Genomic DNA, 23490 nt, shown 5'->3' on the forward strand with positions numbered 1-23490 from the left:
GTTATGGTGGAAAGCGAAATGGTCGCCATGAGGAACCACGAGGTGTTTTTGCAATGGCTCCATTTCTGTTTGAATGTTTAGGACCGCCAACTATACAAGTCTACCAAATTTCATGCTTTTATGAAAAAGTTAAAAAATTTCACACATCACCTGGCCTAAAAGGGCTGGAACTTTTTTTGACACTGCTCTCAAAGGCGGAAAGGATTTCAAGAATGGTTTACCCTGCCTTATCCACCTTATTCTTCACGTGAAAATGGGCATGACCATTTGTACATTTTATGGGTCTTGCTTCAGGCCTCATTTGCTTCCACTCCTTTTGCATCTTGATACTGCAAATTGGTGTGTCTTACCATATTATTTTAGTGCATAATTAATATTACTTGTATAGATTTTCAGGATAATTAATGGCATATTGCCTAAACTTCTACAGCTAATTAAATCACACTTGTACTCTACTTTTAAGCAAGAAAGTCCCCATTTAATGATAGGTGGAATTGATTTGTCCACAGTGCAACAGAACAAAAACAAGATGAATAAAAAAATAGAACAACTGTCAGTTGATTTGGTTCAAAATAAGTCAGACTAGCTGAAATGAACCAGGCTTATTTGGTAAACTTGTTTTATGAAACAGGCTCCAGGTAGAACGTGGCTACATCTCACTGCGCCCTCTACCGGTTAGCGACCGCTATTCGCCGCGGAGATCAGCTGTGAATCTGCTGCTGCTGCTGCTGCTGGTTGATACGTCCACTGTAACTTCAAAATGCAGGCTCACGAGATCCAAGAACAGAAAACCAACATGGTTGAGTGAGGATGAGACTCCCTATCTCTGTCCTTGTGTCGGTGTCTTTGTTTACGGCCGAGACGACGGCTGCTCTGTATCTGAGCAGCACTTACCGCTCCGCTGGTGATCAGATTTGGCAGTGCTTCACGCTCCTCTTCACGCTCGTGCCATCCGTGCTGGTGCAGCTCACACTGATCTTTATTCACAGAGACCTGAGCAGAGACAGACCTCTAGTGCTGCTGCTTCATATACTACAACTAGGACCAATAATAAGGTGAGTGGCCAATTTGCAATTCTTCTTCGGTGTAACGTTATTTGGATGCATTTTTCCTTATTTCAAGCCTGTGGAAGGGAATTATCCATACGGATTGGACGAAAACACGCACATGAACCTGTGCTTTTCCTGTTACAAATATTATGAAAATGTGTCGTTTAATTCATAGTCCACAGTGCGCAGTCGTGTCAAAGTGTCATGGTTTCAGGGCTCAAGGCTTCATGTCCCCGGGGTTTTCCGTGAAATGCACACATTTCATTTCTGATAAGGTGCTTTTAAATAATTTTCTGTAAGCTGTTAACATTCTATTTGACAAACAATATAATTTATATTTGGATATGCCTATATGGCTTTTAATATAGTGACAGTGATAACATTTGCAGTTATTAGCTTTTTACTCAAGGCCATGACAACAGCATTTAATGCTTATAATATTGCCATGTCCATTTCTCATCAGTGAATTGTTTACTGTATAATACAAATATTATAATGCTAATAAAAATATGCTCTTCACATGAAGTATAGATGATGTTATGAAATGTTTTTTTCAAATTATAAAATTTAACGAGTACGTTCCCCTACCGTTAGCAAAAAATTTAATTTCTTTATTTATTAAATCTTATTTTAATATTTAAATTTATTTTCATGTTAAATTATGTTTTTGTATATAATAATAACCAATTATTAACATTATATTTATGTTCTTTGTTTTTGTACTGTCTTAAAAATTATGTTAGCTGTGATCTATATAACATAATAGAATATAAATAATACATCATATATATATATATGTATATATATATTTGTATGTACATGTATTTATATTACACAAGCTGCAATTTGTGGACAATTTGTGTCCTCAAATCATCTATTAGTATGTTATTGACAGTTTGCTTTCCATTCCAGTCCAGGCCTCACAGTGAACTGTTCCATCTCTATCAGTTTCTGTGTGTTTTTGCATTGACTGTGTGCATAATTGAAGCATTGATATCGCCTTTTCTAATGGTACAGTTTAGCAACATGACCTGGGCCAGTTCTTTCAGATAAAGCCCAGCAATGTTTCAGACCTTTGTGATTTATGTGTAATTCAGTTGTTTATTTAGCTGAATTAGTGTGAATGGGCTGTAAAGACTCCCTTGGCTGTCTCTTAACACACTGTCATCCGTCACATTAACATCAAGGTTGCCTGTACCCTATTATTGTAAAATAGCAAGGCTGTTGTCAAGGTTTGGGATAGGAAATACTCACTCAGTGGTTGGCAGCTACTACCTGTCCTGTGAGACCTTGCCTCTGCATTTTAAATGAGATGGACAGATCGCCCACTGAGGCCTTATAAAAGCTGTCCTCGGGTAAGCTAGAACATTGCTTGTGAGCTCTCACTGGATTGAGCGCAATTCTCTGAACTGTGACATGGTCTATTGTGACATGGAGGATGAATATAATTGGACTTCAACATTTATAGGACATTTGCAGCCAATCCAGTAACCCCCTAATATCATTATTTTTAATAATAAAATGACCAAATGCAATATTTTGTTATTTGTTTTTCAACGATAATTTAAAAAAAGTGTAGAACAATTTTTATTTTATTTTGTTTTATTGTATTTTATTTTACCCAAGGCAATATATGTGACCCTGGTCTTAAGCAGCATGGGTATATTTGTAGCAATTGGGAAAAAATACATTGTATGGGTCAAAATTATAGATTTTTCTTTTATGCCAAAAATCATTAGGATATTAAGTAAAAGATCATGTTCCATGAATATATTTTGTACATTTCCTACCATAAATATATCAAAACTTAATTTTTGATTAGTAATATGCATTGCTAAGGACTTAATTTGGACAAATTTAAAGGTGATTTTCTCAATATTTAGATTTTTTTGCACCCTCAAGTTCCAGATTTTCAAATAGTTGTATTTCAACCAAGTGTTGTCCAATCCTAACAAACCATACATCAATCGAAAGCTTATTTATTCAGCTTTCAGCAAATCTCAATTATTCAGTAAGTCTCAGTTCCACAAAATTGACCCTCATGACTGGTTTTGTGGTCCCGGGTCACATATGTTGTTTCTCAACTGGTATTTATAAAGATATAGGACAGTTTTTATTATTGTATTGTTTTTTAATAATAAAAATAACCAAAGGCAGTATAGTTGTGTCTTTTGATTATCATTTTAAAAGTAAAGAACTATTTTTTTTTTATAAAATGTAACCAATGGTGATATATGTTATTTTAACTAAAATAAAAATTGAGCAAATAATCCACATTTAGAAATATAAATTTGTTTTAGTATACACACACACACATATACATTATATATATATATATATATATATATATATATATATATATATATATATATATATATATATATATTGTTTTTTTTTTTGTTGTTTTTTTTTGTTGTTTGTTTGTTTTAAACCTTGGCCACTCGTTTATTCAAACAATAAAATTCGGTTTTATGCCTTTAGGTGCTTGGATGCCTTCTGTATCTATGGCAGTGCTGGAAAGGTGGAGGAGCCGTATGTCACCATCACCCGTAAGAAGCAGATGCCCCGGGAAGGGCAGACCGAGGAGGTGGAGCAGGAAGTGGGCCAGGCAGAGGGGAAGTTAATCACCCACAGGGCCGCTTTTGCCAGGACATCGGTCATACAGGCCTTCCTGGGCTCTGCACCCCAGCTCACACTGCAACTCTACATCTGTGTGCTGCAGAAAGGGGTGTCCATCGGTAGAGGTGAGAAGACACACACTATCAAGTGCATTCTGACACACCTAAAATAGAGCCCTGCAGGAGACAGACTAGGTTAATAAAGGCTTTTAGAGAAACTAAAAGCTTAGTGCCATTTTTCTTATTCCTGCTTTGTTTTCGTTCTGTTATTTGGCCTTCTGAAGTACAACTCCCAAAGTGGAGCATTGCAAGCTTATGAGCTTATGACTTTCATGGTTAATGAGTTTTGTCATTTCCCGCATTCTCCACCTCGTCTGTAAAGTGTAAAATGTCAGGGAGAGCAGTTGGTTTTTATAAAATTTCTGCCCAACCAATGTGGTCTCTTTTGCACATTCTCAAAGTTTCCTCTTTAGAATAATCTCTCTGTAAGTCCTGTAAACATGGAACTGTTCTCCATGTCACCCAACTAAATTTGTCAGGCTCCCCTCAGTGACACATTCTACACACATGCTTGAGTTACACTGAATGCCTCTGAGATGACTTCTAGTTGTGCACTGAGATGACTTCTATCTGTTTCCTCTTGTTATCTCAAGGACGCACACTTTGTTTCTGAGAATATCAGCTAGAGCAGTGGTTAAGTGTGGTACGCATACCACTAGTGGTACTTGAGCTTCCTTTAGTGGAATCTCTGAATTAAATATAAATTAGGCCGCGTGTCCACCAAAGCATTTTTTTTTTTGCCCGAGGCTAACACATTTTTAAAAATTGTTTTAAATGGGAGTGTCTTTTTCATGCTGAGCACTCGGGCGTTCTTTTCTCAGCGCCGAGAGTTGAAGAATGTTTGGGTAAAAACTTAGCGCTCATTAATGTCACTTTTTAGTCAGCTAACCAATCACAGTGGAGGAGGGGCGGGACACCCTCACATGGGTCACACCCTCCAGAGTACCATAATATTGTTATGAAAAATAATGTTTGGAGAAACATTCATTCGCGATGCGTCTGCCATATTACCTTAGCGGATATTCCATATCATAGCAACCACAGCATCTCAACTGAAAAAAACAAACAAAAAAAACAAATACGCTGCCCTCTCAAGCTGGATTTATACTTTCGCCTGTCTCCGCTTCGCGAGCCTCCCCTGACTGCGCACGCACCTTCCCAAACGGACGAGGCTTTTATACTTGTCGCATTCGCCGTTCAAGCGCTCAGAGCTGGGCGTATTCAGCTGGCTTTTGCGGCCTGATTGTCGTTACTTGCAGCTACACTTACAGCCTGTTGTAAAGTGAAATAAAAACTATACTGTACTTAAAGATTAAATGAAAATGTATTGTAGCTACTTAAAAGTTGAATAAAAACTGTAAGTTACTGTACTTAAATGTTAAGTAAGGTACATTTTCATTTAATCTTTAAGTACGTTTTTTTAACATTTAAGTACAGTAAAGTTTTTATTTCACTTTTAGGTACAATATATTTTAATTTAATTAAGTTTTTTATTTACTTGGAAGTAAACACAGTGCAGTGTTAATGTTCAAACTGTGTATTTACAATGTTTTAAGAGGCTGACAATAATAAATATTCTTATTAGGAATAAAACGGATTGGTTTTGTTGTTGTTGTTTTTAACTGTGCATAGTGGTACTGCATTTTAATGTTGGTCATAATGGTGGTACTTGGAAAACCAAATATTTTTCTGAGGTGGTACTTGGTGTAAAAGTTTGAGAACCACTGAGCTAGAAGATAGCATGGTTTCAGACAGTATGTGCAGCCCTCAACAGACAGAAATTATTTATAAACTAGACCACAGATAAATTCATTTTGAAATACCCAGAAGCGCTGAACAGTCACTGAAAATAACCAATAAATAACATACGTTGCCAGTAGGCTGAGACTATGATATATTTAAAAACTTTTGTATTTATTCAAACCTGGATTATTTTTTTATTATTATTTTAATTTATTATTATTATTATTATTATTGTAAACCTGGGATTTTGCATAAAAAGACCAATAAACAACATTTACTGCAACATATACAGTGTTTTTTTTTTCATCATCATTATTTTTGTTAACCTGGAACAAAATAAAGTCATAGGATTTCTTGTGAAAATAACTAATAAACAACATATAATGGCAATATTCTTACAAAATTCATGTGCATTTATTTAGACATTTCATCTAGATTGTTATGCTAATAATAATAATAATGAAAATGTAAAATGTGTATTTTATTACAAATGCAAGGAAAATGGTCTCTTTTGGACTGTTGGACTCCACTGTATATTGTATACGGCTTAGGCATTTGCAAGCTTTTACTCTCCACCCATCAACTCTCACTTCACATTGAATATTAGGAATTATAGACCTGACTCTGCCTCGCAGATATGTAGTCATCTGCGCTGCATGAGGAATGTGTTGACAGCCTTGCGGTCTATCCTTGAAGGCAGTACTGCAGATCATAAAGGATAGTGAATCAGTCTGACCCCTTAACTCATGAGGCATAGAGTAATGAAACGGTGTCTGACTTTAGATTAGATGGAAGGCTGATGGAGGCCATATGTTTGCACTGCTGGTGGATTTGGGCCTTCAGGGTATCTGCTTTTGTTATCTTTTATTACTTAACAACAATAGTAAACAGTAGTAGTAAATAGTAAAATATAGCTGCGAGCAGCGATGACGGGCCCAAGCCGTCAGCATACGCCATCCCGGTGGCATCGATAAAACGGTGCCCAGCGAGCACACACATTACAGTAACCCTCTGGCAGTTTGGTTTTAAGGGATACGGCAATTAAAGGGTTATTCCAAACCATCAACTCTGTGAAACACACACACACAGAACAACATATAAAACTTTAAATTCTGTGAAAATATATTTTTCATTGGTAGTTGATGTTAGTTAATGCATTTACTAATGCTAACAAATGAGAAATTATTATAGTTACCAAAGGTTTTAATGATTTATAAGCATTTTTTAATGATTTATTTTTCCATTAACTAACATGAATAATTTATTCTAACACAAATGAATAAAGTAAAACATATATTGTTAATATTTAATGTTATTTGTGAATTAACCAATGTTAAAAACAACATTATTTAACTGTTGTTAATTTACATCATTAATAAATATATACCATTTAATGTTTATCAAAATCAATTCCAAAATGTGTTAATATATTATTACATTTTAAAGTTTTATCTTTTGAACATGACTATTTTTCTAATATTAAAAATATTTTGTTCATTGTTAGTTCATTGTAAGTTCATACTATCAATGAAGAATTAACATGCTGTAAAAAATATATTTTTCATTGTTAGTTCATGTTAATTAATGCATTCCCTACTGTTAACAAAAGAGACTTAATTATAAAGTGTTATCAAAACTTTTAATGCTTTATAAGCATTTTTTAAGGATTTTATTGAGAAGTTTAAACAGACCCTCTCTCTCTCTCTCTCTCTCTCTCTCTCCCCCTCCACACTCACTGAACTCACACAGTCAGTCACCCACCCAGTCACCCACCGCACACATTAGAAGCACAGAGACAGGAGAACTCTGATAGTTTTAATTTTCTGCTCTCCATAGTGTATTGTAAATTCATGAAATTAATCACATATCTCAGACTGTCTTGTTCTGTGTATGTAATTTTTTATGAAGTGTTTGGAAGCTGCTCTTTAAAGATAAAAAAAAAAAGTGTTCTTTTTTACTGTAACTTTAATAAATTGCCATTAAATCACCGTTCAAGATATCCTAAATCAGTCCGCAATGTAGCATCTTCAGTATCTTGGAAGCATGTGAAAAAATGTTTGGTGTGAATTTTTGGTTTCTGCTTGAAGGAGTATGAATTTGTTTACAGCCCGTTTAAAAAAAAAAAAAACACATAAAAAAAAAAAAATAGCCGATTTCCTGTTGGTCGTAGCTAATGACTGTAAATTAGAAAGTTGTCCGGATTAATAAGAACAATTTATGTACCGAGTTTGGTGTCTGTAGCTATCATTATATATATATATATATATATATATATATATATATAATCATTAATAATTATATACCATTTAATGTTGATCAATATTAATTCCAAAATGTGTTTATATATTATTACATTTTAAAGTTTATCTTTTGAACATGACTAATTTTCTAACATTAAAAAGATTAATAAATGCTTTAAAAAAATTGTTTTTTGTTAGTTCATACTATCATGGAAGAATTAACATGCTGTAAAAATATATTTTTCATTGTTAGTTCACGTTAATTAATGCATTTCCTAATGTTAAGAATTGAGACCTTATTATAAAGTGTTATCAAAATCTTTAATGATTTATAAGCATTTTTTAAAGATTTAAAAAAACAGACCCTCTCTCTCTCTTTCTCTCTCTCACCCACTGGCTCAATCCACGCAGTCACTCACACAGTCACTCACACCCCACCCCACCCCCACCCCTCACTCAGCTGCAGGCTGACAGGGATCTCTCACTCAGAAGCAGTCTAAGTCTAACTCTCTGATAGTTTTCAAATTTTCTCCTCTGCATAGTGTATTGTAAATTCATAAAATTAATCACATATCCTCAGACTGTATTGTTCTGTGTATGTAATTTTTTATGAAGTGTTTGGAAGCTGCTCTTAAAAGATAAAAAAAAAAAAGAAATGATCTTTTTTACTGTAACTTTAATAAATTGCCATTAAATCATCGTTCAAGATATCCTAAATCCGTCCGCAATTTAGCATCTTCAGTATTTTGGCATCATGATAAAAAATGTTTGGTGTGATTTCCGTGTTTCTGCTTGGAGGAGTATTAATTTGTTTACAGCCCGTTTTTAAAAAAAACCCACATTAAAATAAATATAGCCGACTTCCTGTTGGTCGTAGCTAATGACTGTAAATTAGAAAGTTGTCCGGATTAATTAGAACAATTTATGTACCGAGTTTGGGGTCTGTAGCTAAAACTAACCCCCTCATTTTTGACAAAAGGTGGCGCTATAGAGTGCCTCTTCCACGCCCGTTTATGAGCTTTTTCCAGTGTCTAACTATCATTAATACTCATATGTGTGTTGAGTTTCATGACATTCTAAACATGTTATCTGCCTCAAAATCACCAGAAACGAATTTTCAACTTTGACACGTTGCCATGGCAACATAATTTTAGATATCAATCTTCCCTTCACAGTTTTACATCGGCCGTGTTTTGACATTATTCTGGTGAAGTTTGAAGCAAATCGAGTAAAAATAAGATGCTGAATTCAAAGCATTTTGAAAACGACACACTTCCTGCAGCCAGTTGGTGGCGCTATAACTTTCAGTCATAATAGTCACATCTATCCGATCGGCATCATACAAAGAACAAATCACTGAAGTTTGATCTACATCATACAATGTATGTGGACGTTATTAGGCATTTCCTGGGTCTCATTTTTCGCCATAACTTCATCGCCTCGCCACGGGCAAACCGTTCGACATATCAAAAATATCTTCGCAATTTAGCGTCCCCAATGTCCTGAGATCATGTTCACCGAGTTTGGTGGCAATCGTATGGAAATCCTCAGAGGAGTATATCAAATTCCAGAGCATGCGCTTTTTAAACAGCCCTGAATAGCCGACTTCCTGTTGGGCGGAGCCTAAGACATGCTGCGTGAAAGTTGTTCAGCTCAATGAGTTCTATATGTGTACCGAGTTTCATATGAATACGTGCAAGTATGTGTGAGCTATACATCAAGTTTTCTGACAATTTTCCAGGGGGCGCCGTAGAGCCCCTGTGCCACGCCCGGGTCCCAGCCTCAGCGGCGTCCTAATGGCCGCAGGTTCCAATGTGCGTGCCAATTTTCGAGAGTTTTCGGGCACGTTAAGGCCCCCAAAAGTGCCCGGATGATTGAAATAAAAAAAAAAAAAAATAAAAAAAAAAATAATAATCCTTAGAAGAACAATAGGGCCCTGCGCCTTACTGGCTTGGGCCCTAATTATGCAGCCGAATGGCAACATATTCTGTGCCACAGTTATAAAGGCCCAAAACCAAATAAAAATAAACAGAGAAATAAATGATTTGATAAAACAAATATAGTTAATTTTTCATTTAATTTTGTCCTGAATTTATTTTTGTATCGCTTTTTTGTGTTATTTTCTGTATTTTTATTTTATTTTTTGCTTTTATTTATTTATTCATTCATTCATTCATTCATTCATTCTTTTCTGTTTGAAATATGGAAATGAAGAAAGTATCAAGTCGTTTATTTGTGTATTTATTTATACATGTGTTTATTATCTGCTACATGGAAATGTGTTGGGTATAAAGGTTTTTATTAATACTTTAGTTTTTTATTTGTATATTTTTCATGCATTTATTTATTTCCATATTTATTTATTTATTTTTAAATGTATTTATTTTTACTTTTCTATGTGCCACATGGGAATGGAGAAGGTCATATATAGTCATATATTTCTTTTCTTTTTTCTGTCTTTCCTTGTTTAATTGTTTATTTATAATTTCTGCATATTTGGGCCTCTATACACACTGGAGTGGTTTATTTATTCAATACCTACTTATCTAATGCAAATGTTTGTTCAGTTGCTCTTAACCACAAAGTATGTTTGGATTTAACGTGATCATGTTTCATTCTTTTTGCTCTTTGCCAGGTACACTGATGGTAATTTCCCTTCTCTCGATTGTATACGGAGCCCTACGCTGCAACATTCTGGCCATAAAGATACGCTACGATGATTACGAAGTCTCCGTGCGTCCTTTGGCATACCTGTGCGTGTTCCTGTGGCGAGGGTTCGAGATCGCCACACGCGTGGCAGTTTTGGTCCTCTTCAGCTCTGTGTTGAAGGTATGGGTGCTTCCGGTGGTGTCAGCCAACTTCGTCCTGTTCTTTCTGCACCCGTGGGTTCTCTTCTGGAGCAGCCGCTCTCCTTTCCCGGAGAACATTGAGAAGACGTTGACCCGTGTCGGGACCACTATTGTCCTTTGCATGTTGACCTTCTTGTACGCCGGCATCAACGTGTTCTGCTGGTCTGCCGTTCAGCTTAGATTGGACGACCCTGATCTGATCGATAAGGGTCAGGCGTGGAGGCGCCTCGCTGTGTATTATTCCCTTCGTTTTGTCGAGAACATGGGGCTGACTTTGATGTGGTACGTCCACCAGACTGAGTTCTACCAATGGGTGGACGCTCCTGTGTTAGAACTGTTGCTGTTGTTGGGTTATGCCACAGCTGTTTTCTTTATGTTGCTCTTTTACCAGTTTTGCCACCCTTGCCGACAACTCTTCTCATCCAGTCCAGCCCAAGGCTTTTGGGAATGCTGTGGATCCCTCTGCATGCTTCGTGGGACGATTTCCCAGCCGGGTTCCATGAGGACCAAACCACCAGGAAAAGACACTGGAGACGATCCACCCTGCGTTACCAAAGGGGACACTGGACAGAGTTTGTGCAGCACTGTGTGAGCAAAGCACATCTTAAAGAAATAGTTCAACTAAAAATGACAAGTCGGTCATCATTTGCTCAACTTCATGTCATGCCAAACCTATTGACTTTATTCTTCTCCAGAAGAAAGTTTTTTTTGATGGTATAAAGTCATTCGGAACCATTTGGAACACGAGAGTGAGTAAATAATGACAGAATTTTCTTTTGTAAGTGAACTATCCCTATAAAAAGACTGTATGAAGTGCCCTTTAAGGATCAAAAGGGAGAAATAAAATGAAAATGTTGGATTCCTGTCTTAATGGTGGAATGTAAAAGTCAACGTTTGTTGTACTTTGAGATGAATATACTTTTTCTTGTTTGGTGTACAAGGCAAACGAGCCAGCATGTTCCACTGAAGTGCATGTGAAATTCCCTACCGAGATGAAACCGCTGCTTTTGTCATGTGATGTGGGAGCGCTTTGTCCCTCGTACGGTGTTGGTTTGATTAATGTTATAGCTGTCTCTGTGTATGGATTGTTTAAAGCAGATTTATTTAGACGATTGTATTTAAGCTGTTGATTTTTTATCATCACCTTGGGGGCATTGCTTTCTGAAAAATGTTTACTTTCTTCTAGTTTATCTTATTGCTCTACTCATACTGTGTGTAAGACTGTGAAATTAGCCCTGATTGGTCATATGACAGTGTCCTATCATATGATAACATATGGCCTAAATTTAAGCAATTGCCTGAAATTTAAGGACTAGTGGATAGAGAGAATGCCATTTGGGTTGCCAGGACCTTCATAATCCTGCAAAGAATGATTTAATCGATTGCTTTTTCTTTCCTTTGTTTACACTCCTATTTTGCACTTGTCTCATCTGGAGGCCTCTTTTGCACATTATTCTGATTTTTATTACAAAAAGTAAAAAAATGTCTTTATTTTCTTTGAAGGCAGTAGAAGATTGTATCCGAACTTTACTGCCCTCTTGTGGGGAGTTGAATTGCTTGAGTTTACTCATTTTGCAAGACTTTGTGATTGGGTTACATCTGGAAACTCAAAATATGTCCTTCAGCACACTGTATATAGAGCACACCACTGCTTTTGATATGTGCAACTGTCAGCTAAACCCATATTTTAAAATAAATAAAGGAGAATGTTATTTTGTCCATGGTGGTACACAGTTTATTGAACTTATATTGTTATTTATTTATTTAGAAACATTATCATTGTGTTTACTGTATGTTTTCTATGTGTGAGGTCAGTGTTTTTCTGATAACTTAAATTAAAGCCAAATTACAATTTTTTTAAATTATTATTTAAATCATATAACCATAAAAGTTCTGATGCTGCAACAACTAAAAATGAATGACAGGCTTGACTATAAATCAGAAAGAGAACTGAGAATCATCTGACCATCCCCTTTAGGTTGAGGAACTTTGCTTGATGGTTTCTCATGGTCTCACAGTTGTGACAGTATTTCCTGATTTGCTTCTCTGCTATATATACCAAATCCCCTTTTGTCTTGTGGCTTTCTTCAAAATCGTTCATCCACACTTCTCTTGATTTACTCTTTCTACACAGCTCAACATCATGGGAAACTTTGCTGCTAATGAAGGACTATCCATTTTTGTTATTGTAAGCTATTGGAGTTATAAATTTGAACTTTCTCATTCTTTATTATCTTTGGATTTTAAAGTTTGCATTTGTGTATGTGTGTGTCTGTTTGGTGCATTATTTTTTAATTCTTAAACATACTGAAGAACAGAGATACTCCCCTTGCTTTATACCTTATACTAGATTTACTTAATCAGTCTGCAAATCTTCTCAGACGCTCTCCATTGTGTTTTTCAGCTGGTATGGCTCGGCATCAATGTGTTTCTCTTTGTGCATTTTTATATGGCGTTTTTGGTTGATAGATACTACTATACTAGAGTCATCCTTGGGGTAAGTGTTGAATAATTTATGCATTTTAAACGTTTAATTTATTCAATGATGTATGAATATGATTACTGTATTATTGTTGTATTTGTTTATGATTGTAAATAATTGTATTGATGTCATTATGTCATTCGTAACTGTAATAATCCAGTGTTAATTATGTTAAATTATATTGTTAATCTAATTTCATATCTGTATATTTTACTAAGATAGTGGATTGTTCTCAGAATTTAGAAAAGTACAATTCTCATATGTAGGCCTATATATTGTTACATTTTATCTGTAAGTACAGTTTTTAATGCAACAGAGAAAATGTTGTTCAGAGCTTAAAATAGGAAATGAAACTTTCCCCTGTCTCTAAGGCTCATTTTCTCTCTCTCTCACACACTCTCACGCAGCATGCTCTCTCATGGGCCAGAGCTCCAGCTGCATGTCTGAATTTTAACTGCATGTTGATCTTGCTGCCCGTCTGCAGAAATCTGCTCTCGTTCCTACGCGGATCCATACAGGTCAGGAAAAGAGCAACAGAGCGAAAGTGAAAGGCTTATCCACTTCAGGTAATGAAAGTGAAAAAGCCTGAATCTCCTCATTAATGGTGTGAGTGTGTGTGTGTGTGTGTGTGTGTGTGTGTGTTTGCAGTACTGTAGCCGCACTGCAGCCCGTCAGCTAGACAGAAACCTCACTTTCCACAAACTAGTGGCCTACATGATTGCCCTGCACACAGGTACAACAAGAAAGACTATTCACTTACCTTCAAATCTTTCCTCAAACCCTAAAATCTAAACTCAACGAAAAAGGTACAAAAATGTACCTTTAAGACAGTCTGTACTGTTTTTCTGGGAGTGTATATTATATTTTATGGATGAAATTCTATAAACCTTGCTGATGATATCTTGTATATTCTCCCAGCCATTCACATCATAGCTCACTTGTTCAACTTTGAAAGATTCATGGATTCCCAGCTTATGATCGACAGCAGTCACCTGCCTTACGTGCTTTCTCAGATTGGCAACAATGACAACAGATCCTACCTGAACCCTATCAGAACCAATGAGACGGTGAGGTTTTTACTCGTTTCACCGTTACACAGTCTCATTGTTAACAGAAATCCCCATTAAAACTCTGCATCTCGTTCATTACACAAGGAACCTCCAACTGATCTCACTTCAGTTCCACCTCCCACTTCCACCCACGGTTACATCACATAACCATCATGCTGCTGCCGTTGTTGTGATCACATCATTTTAAAAATTCTGTTGCCATGGTTTTGCTATGATGACCTGTGGACAGTAGCCAGAAATAGAACATTGAGAGGATGAGAAGTCCATGATCATAACAAAAGCATTAATAGTGCCATGTTGAAACACAATCAACACACACATCCTGTGACTGATATGAAACGATCTACTGTTTTTGTAGCTGCTATCGAGAGTATCTATATCAGATTTGAACGATTTTGTGGGTTTACAAAAAAAATCAAATGTTTTACCTCTACACACTATCTCTGTATACACTACCATTTGGGATCGGGAAGATATTTGAAATGTTTCGGAAAGAAGTCATATGCTCACTAAGTCTGCATTTATTTGATCAAGAATACAGTAAAAACAGTAATACTATGAAATATTATTATTTCAGTGTCACATGATCCTTCAGAAATCAATGAAAACAAATGTGAAAACAGTTGTGCTCCTTAATATTTTTGAGGAAACTGATTTTTTTTTCTTTTAGGATTCAGTTTAAAAGTTTAAAATAACAGCATTTATTTTAACATTATAAATGGTTACTTTTGATTAATTTAATATATCATTGTTGAATACTGACCCCAAACGTTTCTACGGTAGTGTATATGAGACTTTAGATTTTTGCAGTCTACTTCATCTTTGTTTTTTTTTTAATTTAATGTTGCTTTTATTTTATGTTGTATTTTGAGTAATGTTTTATGTTGTCATTTTTGTGTTTTTGATTTCCCAGAACCCAACTATAGTGATGTTTACTACAATAGCAGGACTGACGGGGGTGGTCATCACCCTCGCCCTGATCCTCATCATCACTTCCTCTATGGAGGTCATCAGAAGGTCATATTTCGAGGTGTTCTGGTTCACCCATCACCTGTTCATCATCTTTTTCATCGGTTTGGTGGCTCATGGAATTGGGTGAGGGTTTAGTTCAATTAATATTTGTATTTTTTGTTAATCGAAACCAAAACTACACGTGTAGATCACAATATGACCCATACTCGGAATTTGTGCTCTGCATTTAACCCATCCAAGTGCACGTGCACATGCACGCACACACAGTTGCTCAAGGGTCCCATCTTAGTCGTGGTATTGAGGTGGAGAGAGCGTTGGTTATTCACTCCCCCCACCTACAATCCCTGTCAGACCTGAGACTCGAACCCGCAACCTTCGGGTTACATGTCCAACTCCCTAGCCATTAGGCCACGACACGACAATATGATTTTTCTATACTTTCATTCAGGAACAATGCATTAAAAATGACAACAGAGTTGTGTTGGGTCCAATTTGAAGTTGATTTGAGATTTTTATTTTAAATAAACGCAGTTCCTTTGAACTTTCTATTTATCAAAGAATCTTTTATCAAAATGTAATGCAAATGTTTCCACACAAATATTAAGCAGCATAACTGTTAATAGGAAATATTTAATGAGCACCATATTAGTATGTTAATTTCTGAAGGATCATGTGAAACCAAACCTTTGTAGTTTGGTAGCGTATATCCGTTATATCAACTTTTGTTGTATACTCTTTTGTTAACCTATAGCTACAGCCTAGCCAGCATGAAACTGCATTTGAATTAAATATAGTAATATGCAAAATGGAATGTTTTTGACAGGTGTCACTCACAGTGATTGGATACTTTTCTTTTTCTTTTCATTTGTACTGTTTAAAGTTTAGCAATTCTCAACTTTGTTGCGCTCTCTGCTTTCTCAACTCCACTGTCAATACCACATTCCTCTTGCACATATTCTGCTCAGCACTAATAAGGGATGATTTCAAAACACAACCACCCACTCATTTCTGCTCATTCATGCCAGTGAGCACATGGCTAGACATAGTTTTAAGCTAATAAAAGGCAGGTTTTCTAGCAGCCTTTAATGAAGCATTATAACACATCTCAGTCATAAGACATGTTGACAGGCACATAATGCTAGCAAGAGAATTGCCATGCATTATTTATTCAATAACAGTGCGTGTGTGTCTGTGTAGGCGTATCGTGCGAGGCCAGACTGTGGAAAGTGTAATGGTTCACAACCCAATTAAATGTCACAGCAAGTTCGAGACTTGGGGTCAAAATGGCACCGCCTGCCCAGAACCTGTCTTTGCTGGAAATCCCCCGATGGTATATCCCAACATATTCTCAAATACATCTAGCATTTCATTCATCATTTTGATGGCATCTCAACATGTACATCCTCTTACAGACATGGAAGTGGGTGGTTGGCCCCATGTTTCTCTATTTATGTGAGAGACTGGTGCGTTTCTATCGCTCGCAGCAGAAAGTGGTTGTCACCAAGGTTAGTCAGTCAAGCTGTTTGATTAGCCGCCAATAGATTTCTTTCTCTCTTACTGTATTGCGTCACTTTACAGGTGGTGATGCACCCATCCAAGACCCTTGAGCTGCAGATGAAGAAGAAGGGCTTTAAGATGGAGGTCGGTCAGTATGTTTTCATGCAGTGCCCGTCCATCTCTCAGTTAGAATGGCATCCCTTCACCTTGACCTCTGCCCCGGAGGAAGACCACTTTAGTGTGCATATCCGAATTGTAGGAGACTGGACACAAGCCCTTTATACAGCCTGTGGAGGTGACAAAACCGTGGTGCTGGATGCTTGGACACTACCAAAGTAAGATTAAAATTGATAAATGATTCTGTCAGCATTTACTCACCTTTATATTCTTTAAAGGAGCCATATTATGCCCCTTTTTACAATATGCAATATAAGTCTCAGGTGTCCCCAGAATGTGTCTGTGAAGTTTCAGCTCAAAATACCCCACAGATCATTTATTATATCATTTTGCAAATGAGCTGCTACTCCCTGCCCCTTTTTCAGATACTCTGCAAAAAACATCTGTTTAGTTTTGATTATCATGTCTATTGCGCTGAAATGATGTGTTTGAAAGCTATATCTTCTAATACTTCTAATATACTGTTTTCTGAGTGCATACATCCAAAACACGTGCATAGAAAGCGGTTGTCACATGGCATGTGAGTGCTAAGTTCTCTTTCATGCCTTATTGCGCTTAAACTTATTTGTAAGTTTGAATGTCGAATGTTTATGTTAAAACACACACATGAGGTACAAAAACAGTGGGTTATGTCTGTGAAGGTAAACAGCTGGGAAATAAATCACGTTTATATTAGATCGGTGTGGCAGCAGTGTAATATACAGTAAATAAATCAATAAATCCTCTGCTCTCTTGTCTTCTGTGAGGCTGGGCTTCTAAATAGTGTTCTGTGCTCGTCAGTGCAGCCAAAGACAGAACAGTTAGCCTTAGAACTGGTACACTGCTGTCGCTTGCAAAAACTAAATGATGTGGTTTGAAACTTGCAGATTAACAGATTGTCCAAAAGTCTCGTCTGAAATTTTTGCACGTTAAAAAATGAATAGGACCTTACACTGTGTCAATTACGTTTACACACTGCCTCCAAAACTCAGGTTCAGACCAGAAATTCAGACCAGATTCGATTTTCTGGGTTTTCACATCCTGTAGCAAGCATTTTGATAGGAAAGGATGACGTAAATGATAATTTTTTTTGTCTTTTTAATGTCAGGTGTAGATATCTTGAATAACACAGATGTAGTTCTTTTAATAGTACTAGTAAGTCTCACTTGTAAAATGGGAAAATACATGCGTTAAAAGGGGATGTGGGCGTACAATCACAGTTGAGAAAAAGAGAAGTGTTGGGAGACCAGGTTTCTGTTTGAGAAGATGGAAGGCAATATGTTTATTTCAACATGATGAATTTTTCTTGCTATTTCTCCTTATGTGTTTCCTAATTTCTTCCTCCTACAGTAGAGAACTAAAAGAATACAACACGATGCTCAGTCATTAGTAAAACTGAATGTCTGTTTTTCTCTGTGCAGGGTGGCTGTGGATGGGCCGTTTGGGACGGCCAGTGAGGATGTCTTTCGTTATGAAGCTGTGATGCTTGTGGGCGCCGGTATTGGTGTGACACCTTTCGCTTCCGTTCTGAAGTCTGTGTGGTACAAACATGTCCAGGAGAACAAAAACGTCTTCACCAAAAAGGTGATAAATGGCACTAAGTTTAGCGATTAAGGCTTTGAATGAGAGAACGACATCTTTGTTTATTTTTCAGTCTTATTCAAAGTCAGATATTGAAATTCAAAATCGACAAAAATGTAACGTTCTGACCCCTTGACCTCTGCAGATCTATTTCTATTGGCTGTGTCCAGAGACGCAGGCTTTCGAATGGTTTGCAGACCTGCTGCAGAGTTTGGAAAGGCAGATGATGGAAAAAGACATGAGGGATTTCCTAAGTTACAACATCTATCTAACGCGCTGGAAAGATGCTGAGGTGGGCAAAAAGATAAGACGCTTAACTATTTTGAACTTCTTGAAATACAAAAATACTTTGACACTCATTATTTCGGTTACTGTTTAAAGGCGGCCCATCTTAGAGTTCAATATGAAGCAGAGAACGATCCCATCACTGGGCTTAAGCAGAAGACTCGGTATGGTAAACCCAACTGGGACAATGAGTTCAGTGCCATTGCTACTCAACACCCAGGGTACGTAGAGTGTGGTAAATAACAGCAGGTTAAAGGCTTTCTCCACTTAATGTGCATTAATAAATAATATTTCTTCCTCTTCCTTCTTTCAGTTCAAAAGTAGGCGTTTTTCTATGTGGTCCTACGGCTTTGGCCACAGCTCTGGGGAAGCAGTGTATTTCACACACTGAATCTGGAACAGAGTTTATATTCAACAAAGAAAACTTCTGATGTGCTTCACGAAGTGTGTAAATGCTACAAAAATTTAAGTCTTTTGAATTGTTTTCCAATGAAAAATATTGAAAAATCCTTAAACTGCAACATAAGATATTCAGACTTGTTTTCAAAGATTATATCTTGTAAATAGATTTTGTTTCACTGCACTGGCAGATTTTGTTCAAAAGTTTTTATTTTCGGTTCCAAATGTATAATTGGTCTAGATATATCATGGCTGTGCATGATGCACAGTTTATTTTTATGTACTATAAAGAGTTTTTTACTGTGCTGTATTTTACTGTGAAACTATTCTGCTTTCCAAACCCGCTTCCTCTTTCTTAAGTGGAAGTTAAATAACCTTACACAATCTTCAAGTTTAGCAATGAGGGGTTGATCAATTAAATCATAACGTTACAATACAATCCATGCCTCTATAAAACAAAGTCAGATATTGAATTGAATATGGTGTTATAGTGGGTAATTCTATGTGGGCTGTATAGATAGACTTCAGTTTTGTTTATAATTTTTTTTGTTAGCAAATTTATTGGGGGATTTCAAATTTTAAGGAAGGAGAGAGATTTACATTGTTCGCAAAAATAAAGTTTAACAGATATTATGGCAAAAAGTGACATCCTTGCATTGTTTGTAAATCCCCCCTCATAGTTTGTATTTGGTTGAGAGTTTAAATACATTTTCAGATATGAAAAATGGCTCATTTAGTCCGAAGACAAAAAAAAAAAAAAACCCATCCTGATATTTATTTTGGATTGATAAACCCAAATCCGACAACTTTAATAATTAAGCATCAACATATTTGCATTTCATCCTATACAGAGCAAAGGTGCACATTACCTTTGCAAGTCCAAAACCCCCCCCCCCAAAAAACAATTTAAACAAAAATGGCAAATAAACATACAATGTGGTAGACAGGCATTTGCACACAGTTTAAAGTTTATAGACTGGGCAAAACATGACAAGTTGAACATGGTTTTAAGCCAGTATTGAAGCAGAGGATGTGATGGTTAGAGTGAAGGTGTTTTTATGCTTCTGTGTCCGTGTCTGTCTCAGCCCTGATTCCTGTTCATAGCGCAATAGCCACTGCAAACACACCGACGACGCAGTACATGGTGCGGTTCTCCCACCTGACTGTACAGCTTCCTGCAAAAACAGACACACACATATTAGAATCAAATCAAATGCACACAGTGCGTCATCTCATTTAGTTTGAAAAATTGTGACACTTAAAAACACAGATTTTTTAATATATATTTTATTATAAAGATCTAATGTTTATTACAAAAGCAATAAATGAAATAGAACACGTTTAGATAGCGGACATGAAATTTTAAGCAGTTTTAGTGGTGAACTATACCTTTTTAAAAATTATTTGACAAAATTATCAAACACTTTGAAAAACAAACAGAACTGAGATATTTTTGAGAAATAAAAGTCCAAATACTGAGATATAAACACAGAACTGCAGGAAAATATTCTAAATTGTGAGATTTGTAACTGCATATTCATATAAGCAAAATTATACATGTTCCACGTACAACTAGTATGGAATGCATCTATTAAACTTTATTGAGAAAAATATCAATTAAATTAGAAGACCAATGTGCCAGTGTGACTGTGAAAGCACAAAGCAGCTATATAGAACTAGAAGCTTTACCATCAGTGGTAGTGTCCCAGTAACAAGAGTTGGCTGTGTGAAGACCTGCGCCGCTTTTCTGCATCACAGCGCAGTTGACTGAAATTGATACACAATATATACAATCAACAACAGCACTTTTGGCCTTGTGAAAACATGACATAGAGCCCTATAAATACAGTGCCCTCCATAAGTATTGGAACAGTGAAGACAAAATTGCACTGTTGGCTGTGGAGTCAAGACATTCGCAAATATGATTAAAAGATGAATATGAGACAAAACTACAGAATGTCACATTTTATTATTAGCCGTTTCAACACATACATGTTTTACCAAATAAAAAGAACAGCACTTTTAGAGTTCATCCCACTCATTGATGTGAGCATAAGTATTGGGACAGTTGAACATAAGGCAGATATAAAAGATTAAAAGCTATTATTTAGTTGCAGATCCCTTGCGCACAATCACAGCAGTGAGTCTGTGACCCATAGACATCACCAGACTCTTGGTCTCATCCTTTGAAATGATTTTCCCAGCCTTTAATGCAGCCAATTCCAATTGTTGCTTGTTTTGGGGAGTTTCTGCCTTTACTCTCCTCTCCAGCTGGTGAAATTCATGTTCAATCAGATTTAAATCTGGAGATTGACTTGGGCAACCTAAGACTTTCCATTTCTTTGCCCTTATAAATTCCTTGACTGAACTGGCAGGGTGTTTTGGGTCATTCTGATGCAATATGAAGCACTTCCCAATGAATCTGGCGGCATTTTCTTGAATATTGGTAGGCAAGATGGTTTTGTACCCTTCCAAATTCATTCTGCTACTGTCATCATACATAAAGTCATCAGTAAAGTTGAGAGGGCCTGTTCCAGAGGCAGCCATGCATACCCATGCCATGACACCACCTCCACCATGCTTTACAGATGAGGCTGTATGCTTAGGATCATTGCAGTTCCCTTTTTTTCTCCACATTTTTGCTTTCCCATCACTTAGATAAAGGTTCATCTTTGTCTCATCGGTCCATAAACACAATTCCAAAACTCTTCTGGCTCACCTTTGTGCTTTTTTGCAAACTCTAATCTTGCCTTTCTATTTTTGGTGCTGGTCAGAGGTTTGCATCTTGCTGTGTAGCATCTGTAATTCTGTGTCAAAGTCTCCTGAGGACAGTAGATTGTCAGAGCATCACGCCAGCTTTCTGGAAGTTGTTGGTGATTTTACAGACACGTCTTTTAGGGTTCATTTTCACAGCTTGTATGATTTATCTGTCATCAACTACTGTTGTCTTCTCAGCCGATCAGGTAGTTGTTGGTTGCTGGTGGTTTCCAAACTCTTGATTTCTCCATGCCCTTTATTTTTGCTATAGCTCTAATTGATTTCCTCTTTTCTTTTAGGTTTGTGTGTGTCATCATCGAATGCAAGATTCATAATGCAGAAGTAATGGATATAACTGATACAACACATTCCCTGCTTTTAATATCTGAAGAATTAATGCAACAGGACACAGCTGATCACACAGCTGAAGACCTGTGAGGCAACTGTTCCAATACTTATGCTCACATCAGATTGACGGATGAAACTCTAGAAGTGCTGAACATATTTGCTGGTAAAACATCTATGTGTTGAATCACCCAATAATAAAATGTGACATTCTGTAGTTTTGTCTCATATTCATCTTTTAATCATATTCGTAAATGTCTTGATTCCACAGCCAACAGAGCAATTTTGTCTTTACTGTTCCAATACTTTTGGAGGGCACTGTATATCATAAGATATATAACCTATTAGATATTTGCATACAAGATGAACTCAAATGGAAAAGCTCATACCAATGTACTTGAAGGGTTTCCCCTGTTTGACTAACTGAGTGAGAGTGTGTTCGACTATGCTGGCTGTCCACTGGTTGACTTTGTTCTGGCTGTAGTCCACGCCTCCAATAATACCCTCAATGCACTGACCGATAAACACACACAGACAGAGTTAATGGAGCAGACTTGCACTCAAATAAATAGGCTAGCATTAATCCTGCAGGCATGAGTTACACATGAGACTAACAACAAAGCAGTTCATTCAGTGAGACACACAACAGCTCATGTAGGGTTTGTAATGTTGTTATACGTGTGTGTGTGTGTGTGTGTGTGTTTTTATAGTGAATTTTACCTCCTTTACAACATTACTTGCATCATCTGGACTGAAAGACACCTGAAATGAAAGATTTTAAAAGATAAACAAGCTGTCAAATGGGTTTAATAATGCATAAACACCCGCATCCATTAGATCAAAATGTGTACACGCAAGTAAGCAAAACAAATCTCAAAATACTAATGAATAAAAGTTTATGAATGCAACAATGTTGTTTAAGTCATAGTTTGCTTTATGATTCAAGTTAACGTTATGATTTGGCCACACCCTGAATCATTTTATGTTAAAACGAACAACACAATAATGTAAAACATAAATCAAATTGAACTTTCAGTCATCTATATATATGTGTGTGTGTAAATGTTGTAAAGACTCGAAAATATGCACGATTATGGACGATCCTGATTATTATTATTTTGTTTCTGTCCGGATGAAGCGGTTAGCAAGCTAGCATTGAATGCCAATCTTCAGTTTACTAGTTTTAAAGAGTTTGACAGATAATAACCAATTATACCATATCAAGCCTTATATAACACTTACTTCTTCTCCAGAATGATACTCCTCCATCTTTTTAGCCTGAAAACGAAAAATCTGGACAACAAACTCAGCTTAGATGAGTGTAGCTGTTCTCTCACTGACAACTAAAGGCTGAGTGTCAATAGCAACACAATGACGATTGAGTGCT

The 23490-nt window shown here is 36.5% G+C and overlaps 3 protein-coding genes across 4 annotated transcripts; 2 read left to right on the top strand and 1 right to left on the bottom strand.

The window, feature by feature from the left end:
• The first annotated feature begins 687 nt into the window (after window positions 1-687).
• LOC306856467 (endoplasmic reticulum membrane adapter protein XK-like) lies at window positions 688-12278 on the top strand. Its single transcript, XM_079395770.1, has 3 exons — window positions 688-1055; window positions 3531-3793; window positions 10346-12278. The coding sequence occupies exons 1-3, from the start codon at window positions 811-813 to the stop codon at window positions 11149-11151; spliced, it is 1314 nt and encodes a 437-aa protein (XP_079251896.1). The 5' UTR covers window positions 688-810; the 3' UTR covers window positions 11152-12278.
• Window positions 12279-12601: 323 nt separating this feature from the next.
• LOC306856544 (NADPH oxidase 2-like) lies at window positions 12602-22319 on the top strand. Of its 2 annotated transcripts, XM_079395892.1 has the most exons (14): window positions 12616-12747; window positions 12964-13056; window positions 13449-13559; window positions 13690-13774; window positions 13960-14108; window positions 15025-15206; window positions 16281-16413; window positions 16496-16588; window positions 16662-16915; window positions 18158-18320; window positions 18463-18609; window positions 18699-18823; window positions 18916-19046; window positions 22058-22319. In XM_079395892.1, the coding sequence occupies exons 1-13, from the start codon at window positions 12703-12705 to the stop codon at window positions 19031-19033; spliced, it is 1698 nt and encodes a 565-aa protein (XP_079252018.1). In that variant the 5' UTR covers window positions 12616-12702; the 3' UTR covers window positions 19034-19046; window positions 22058-22319. The 2 variants fall into 2 exon arrangements, with proteins under 2 accessions (XP_079252017.1, XP_079252018.1); XM_079395891.1 differs by lacking the exon at window positions 22058-22319 and having other exon boundaries at window positions 12602-12747; window positions 18916-19741.
• LOC306856545 (dynein light chain Tctex-type 3-like) lies at window positions 19553-23484 on the bottom strand. Its single transcript, XM_079395893.1, has 5 exons — window positions 23346-23484; window positions 22824-22865; window positions 22493-22616; window positions 20691-20768; window positions 19553-20176 (listed from the first exon to the last, which is right to left on the bottom strand). Exons 1-5 carry the CDS (start codon window positions 23370-23372, stop codon window positions 20100-20102), a joined length of 348 nt encoding a protein of 115 aa, XP_079252019.1. The 5' UTR covers window positions 23373-23484; the 3' UTR covers window positions 19553-20099.
• Window positions 23485-23490: the final 6 nt, after the last annotated feature.

The sequence above is a fragment of the Barbus barbus genome (assembly GCF_936440315.1).
Source record: "Barbus barbus genome assembly, chromosome: 37".
NCBI classification, from domain to species: Eukaryota; Metazoa; Chordata; class Actinopteri; order Cypriniformes; family Cyprinidae; genus Barbus; species Barbus barbus.

Excerpts from the sequence above, each read along its gene's own strand:
- LOC306856467 (XM_079395770.1), top strand. The coding sequence starts at position 811 with ATGAGACTCCCTATCTCTGTCCTTGTGTCGGTGTCTTTGTTTACGGCC. Across the intron at positions 1,056-3,530 it reads CAACTAGGACCAATAATAAG|GTGCTTGGATGCCTTCTGTA; the intron begins GTGAGTGGCCAA and ends TTATGCCTTTAG. Across the intron at positions 3,794-10,345 it reads AGGGGTGTCCATCGGTAGAG|GTACACTGATGGTAATTTCC; the intron begins GTGAGAAGACAC and ends GCTCTTTGCCAG.
- LOC306856544 (XM_079395891.1), top strand. The coding sequence starts at position 12,703 with ATGGGAAACTTTGCTGCTAATGAAGGACTATCCATTTTTGTTATT. Across the intron at positions 13,560-13,689 it reads TCCTACGCGGATCCATACAG|TACTGTAGCCGCACTGCAGC; the intron begins GTCAGGAAAAGA and ends GTGTGTTTGCAG. Across the intron at positions 18,321-18,462 it reads AAAACGTCTTCACCAAAAAG|ATCTATTTCTATTGGCTGTG; the intron begins GTGATAAATGGC and ends TGACCTCTGCAG.
- LOC306856545 (XM_079395893.1), bottom strand. The coding sequence starts at position 23,372 with ATGGAGGAGTATCATTCTGGAGAAGAA. Across the intron at positions 20,769-22,492 it reads GAAACCCTTCAAGTACATTG|TCAACTGCGCTGTGATGCAG; the intron begins GTATGAGCTTTT and ends TATCAATTTCAG. Across the intron at positions 20,177-20,690 it reads CTGGGACACTACCACTGATG|GAAGCTGTACAGTCAGGTGG; the intron begins GTAAAGCTTCTA and ends CTGTTTTTGCAG.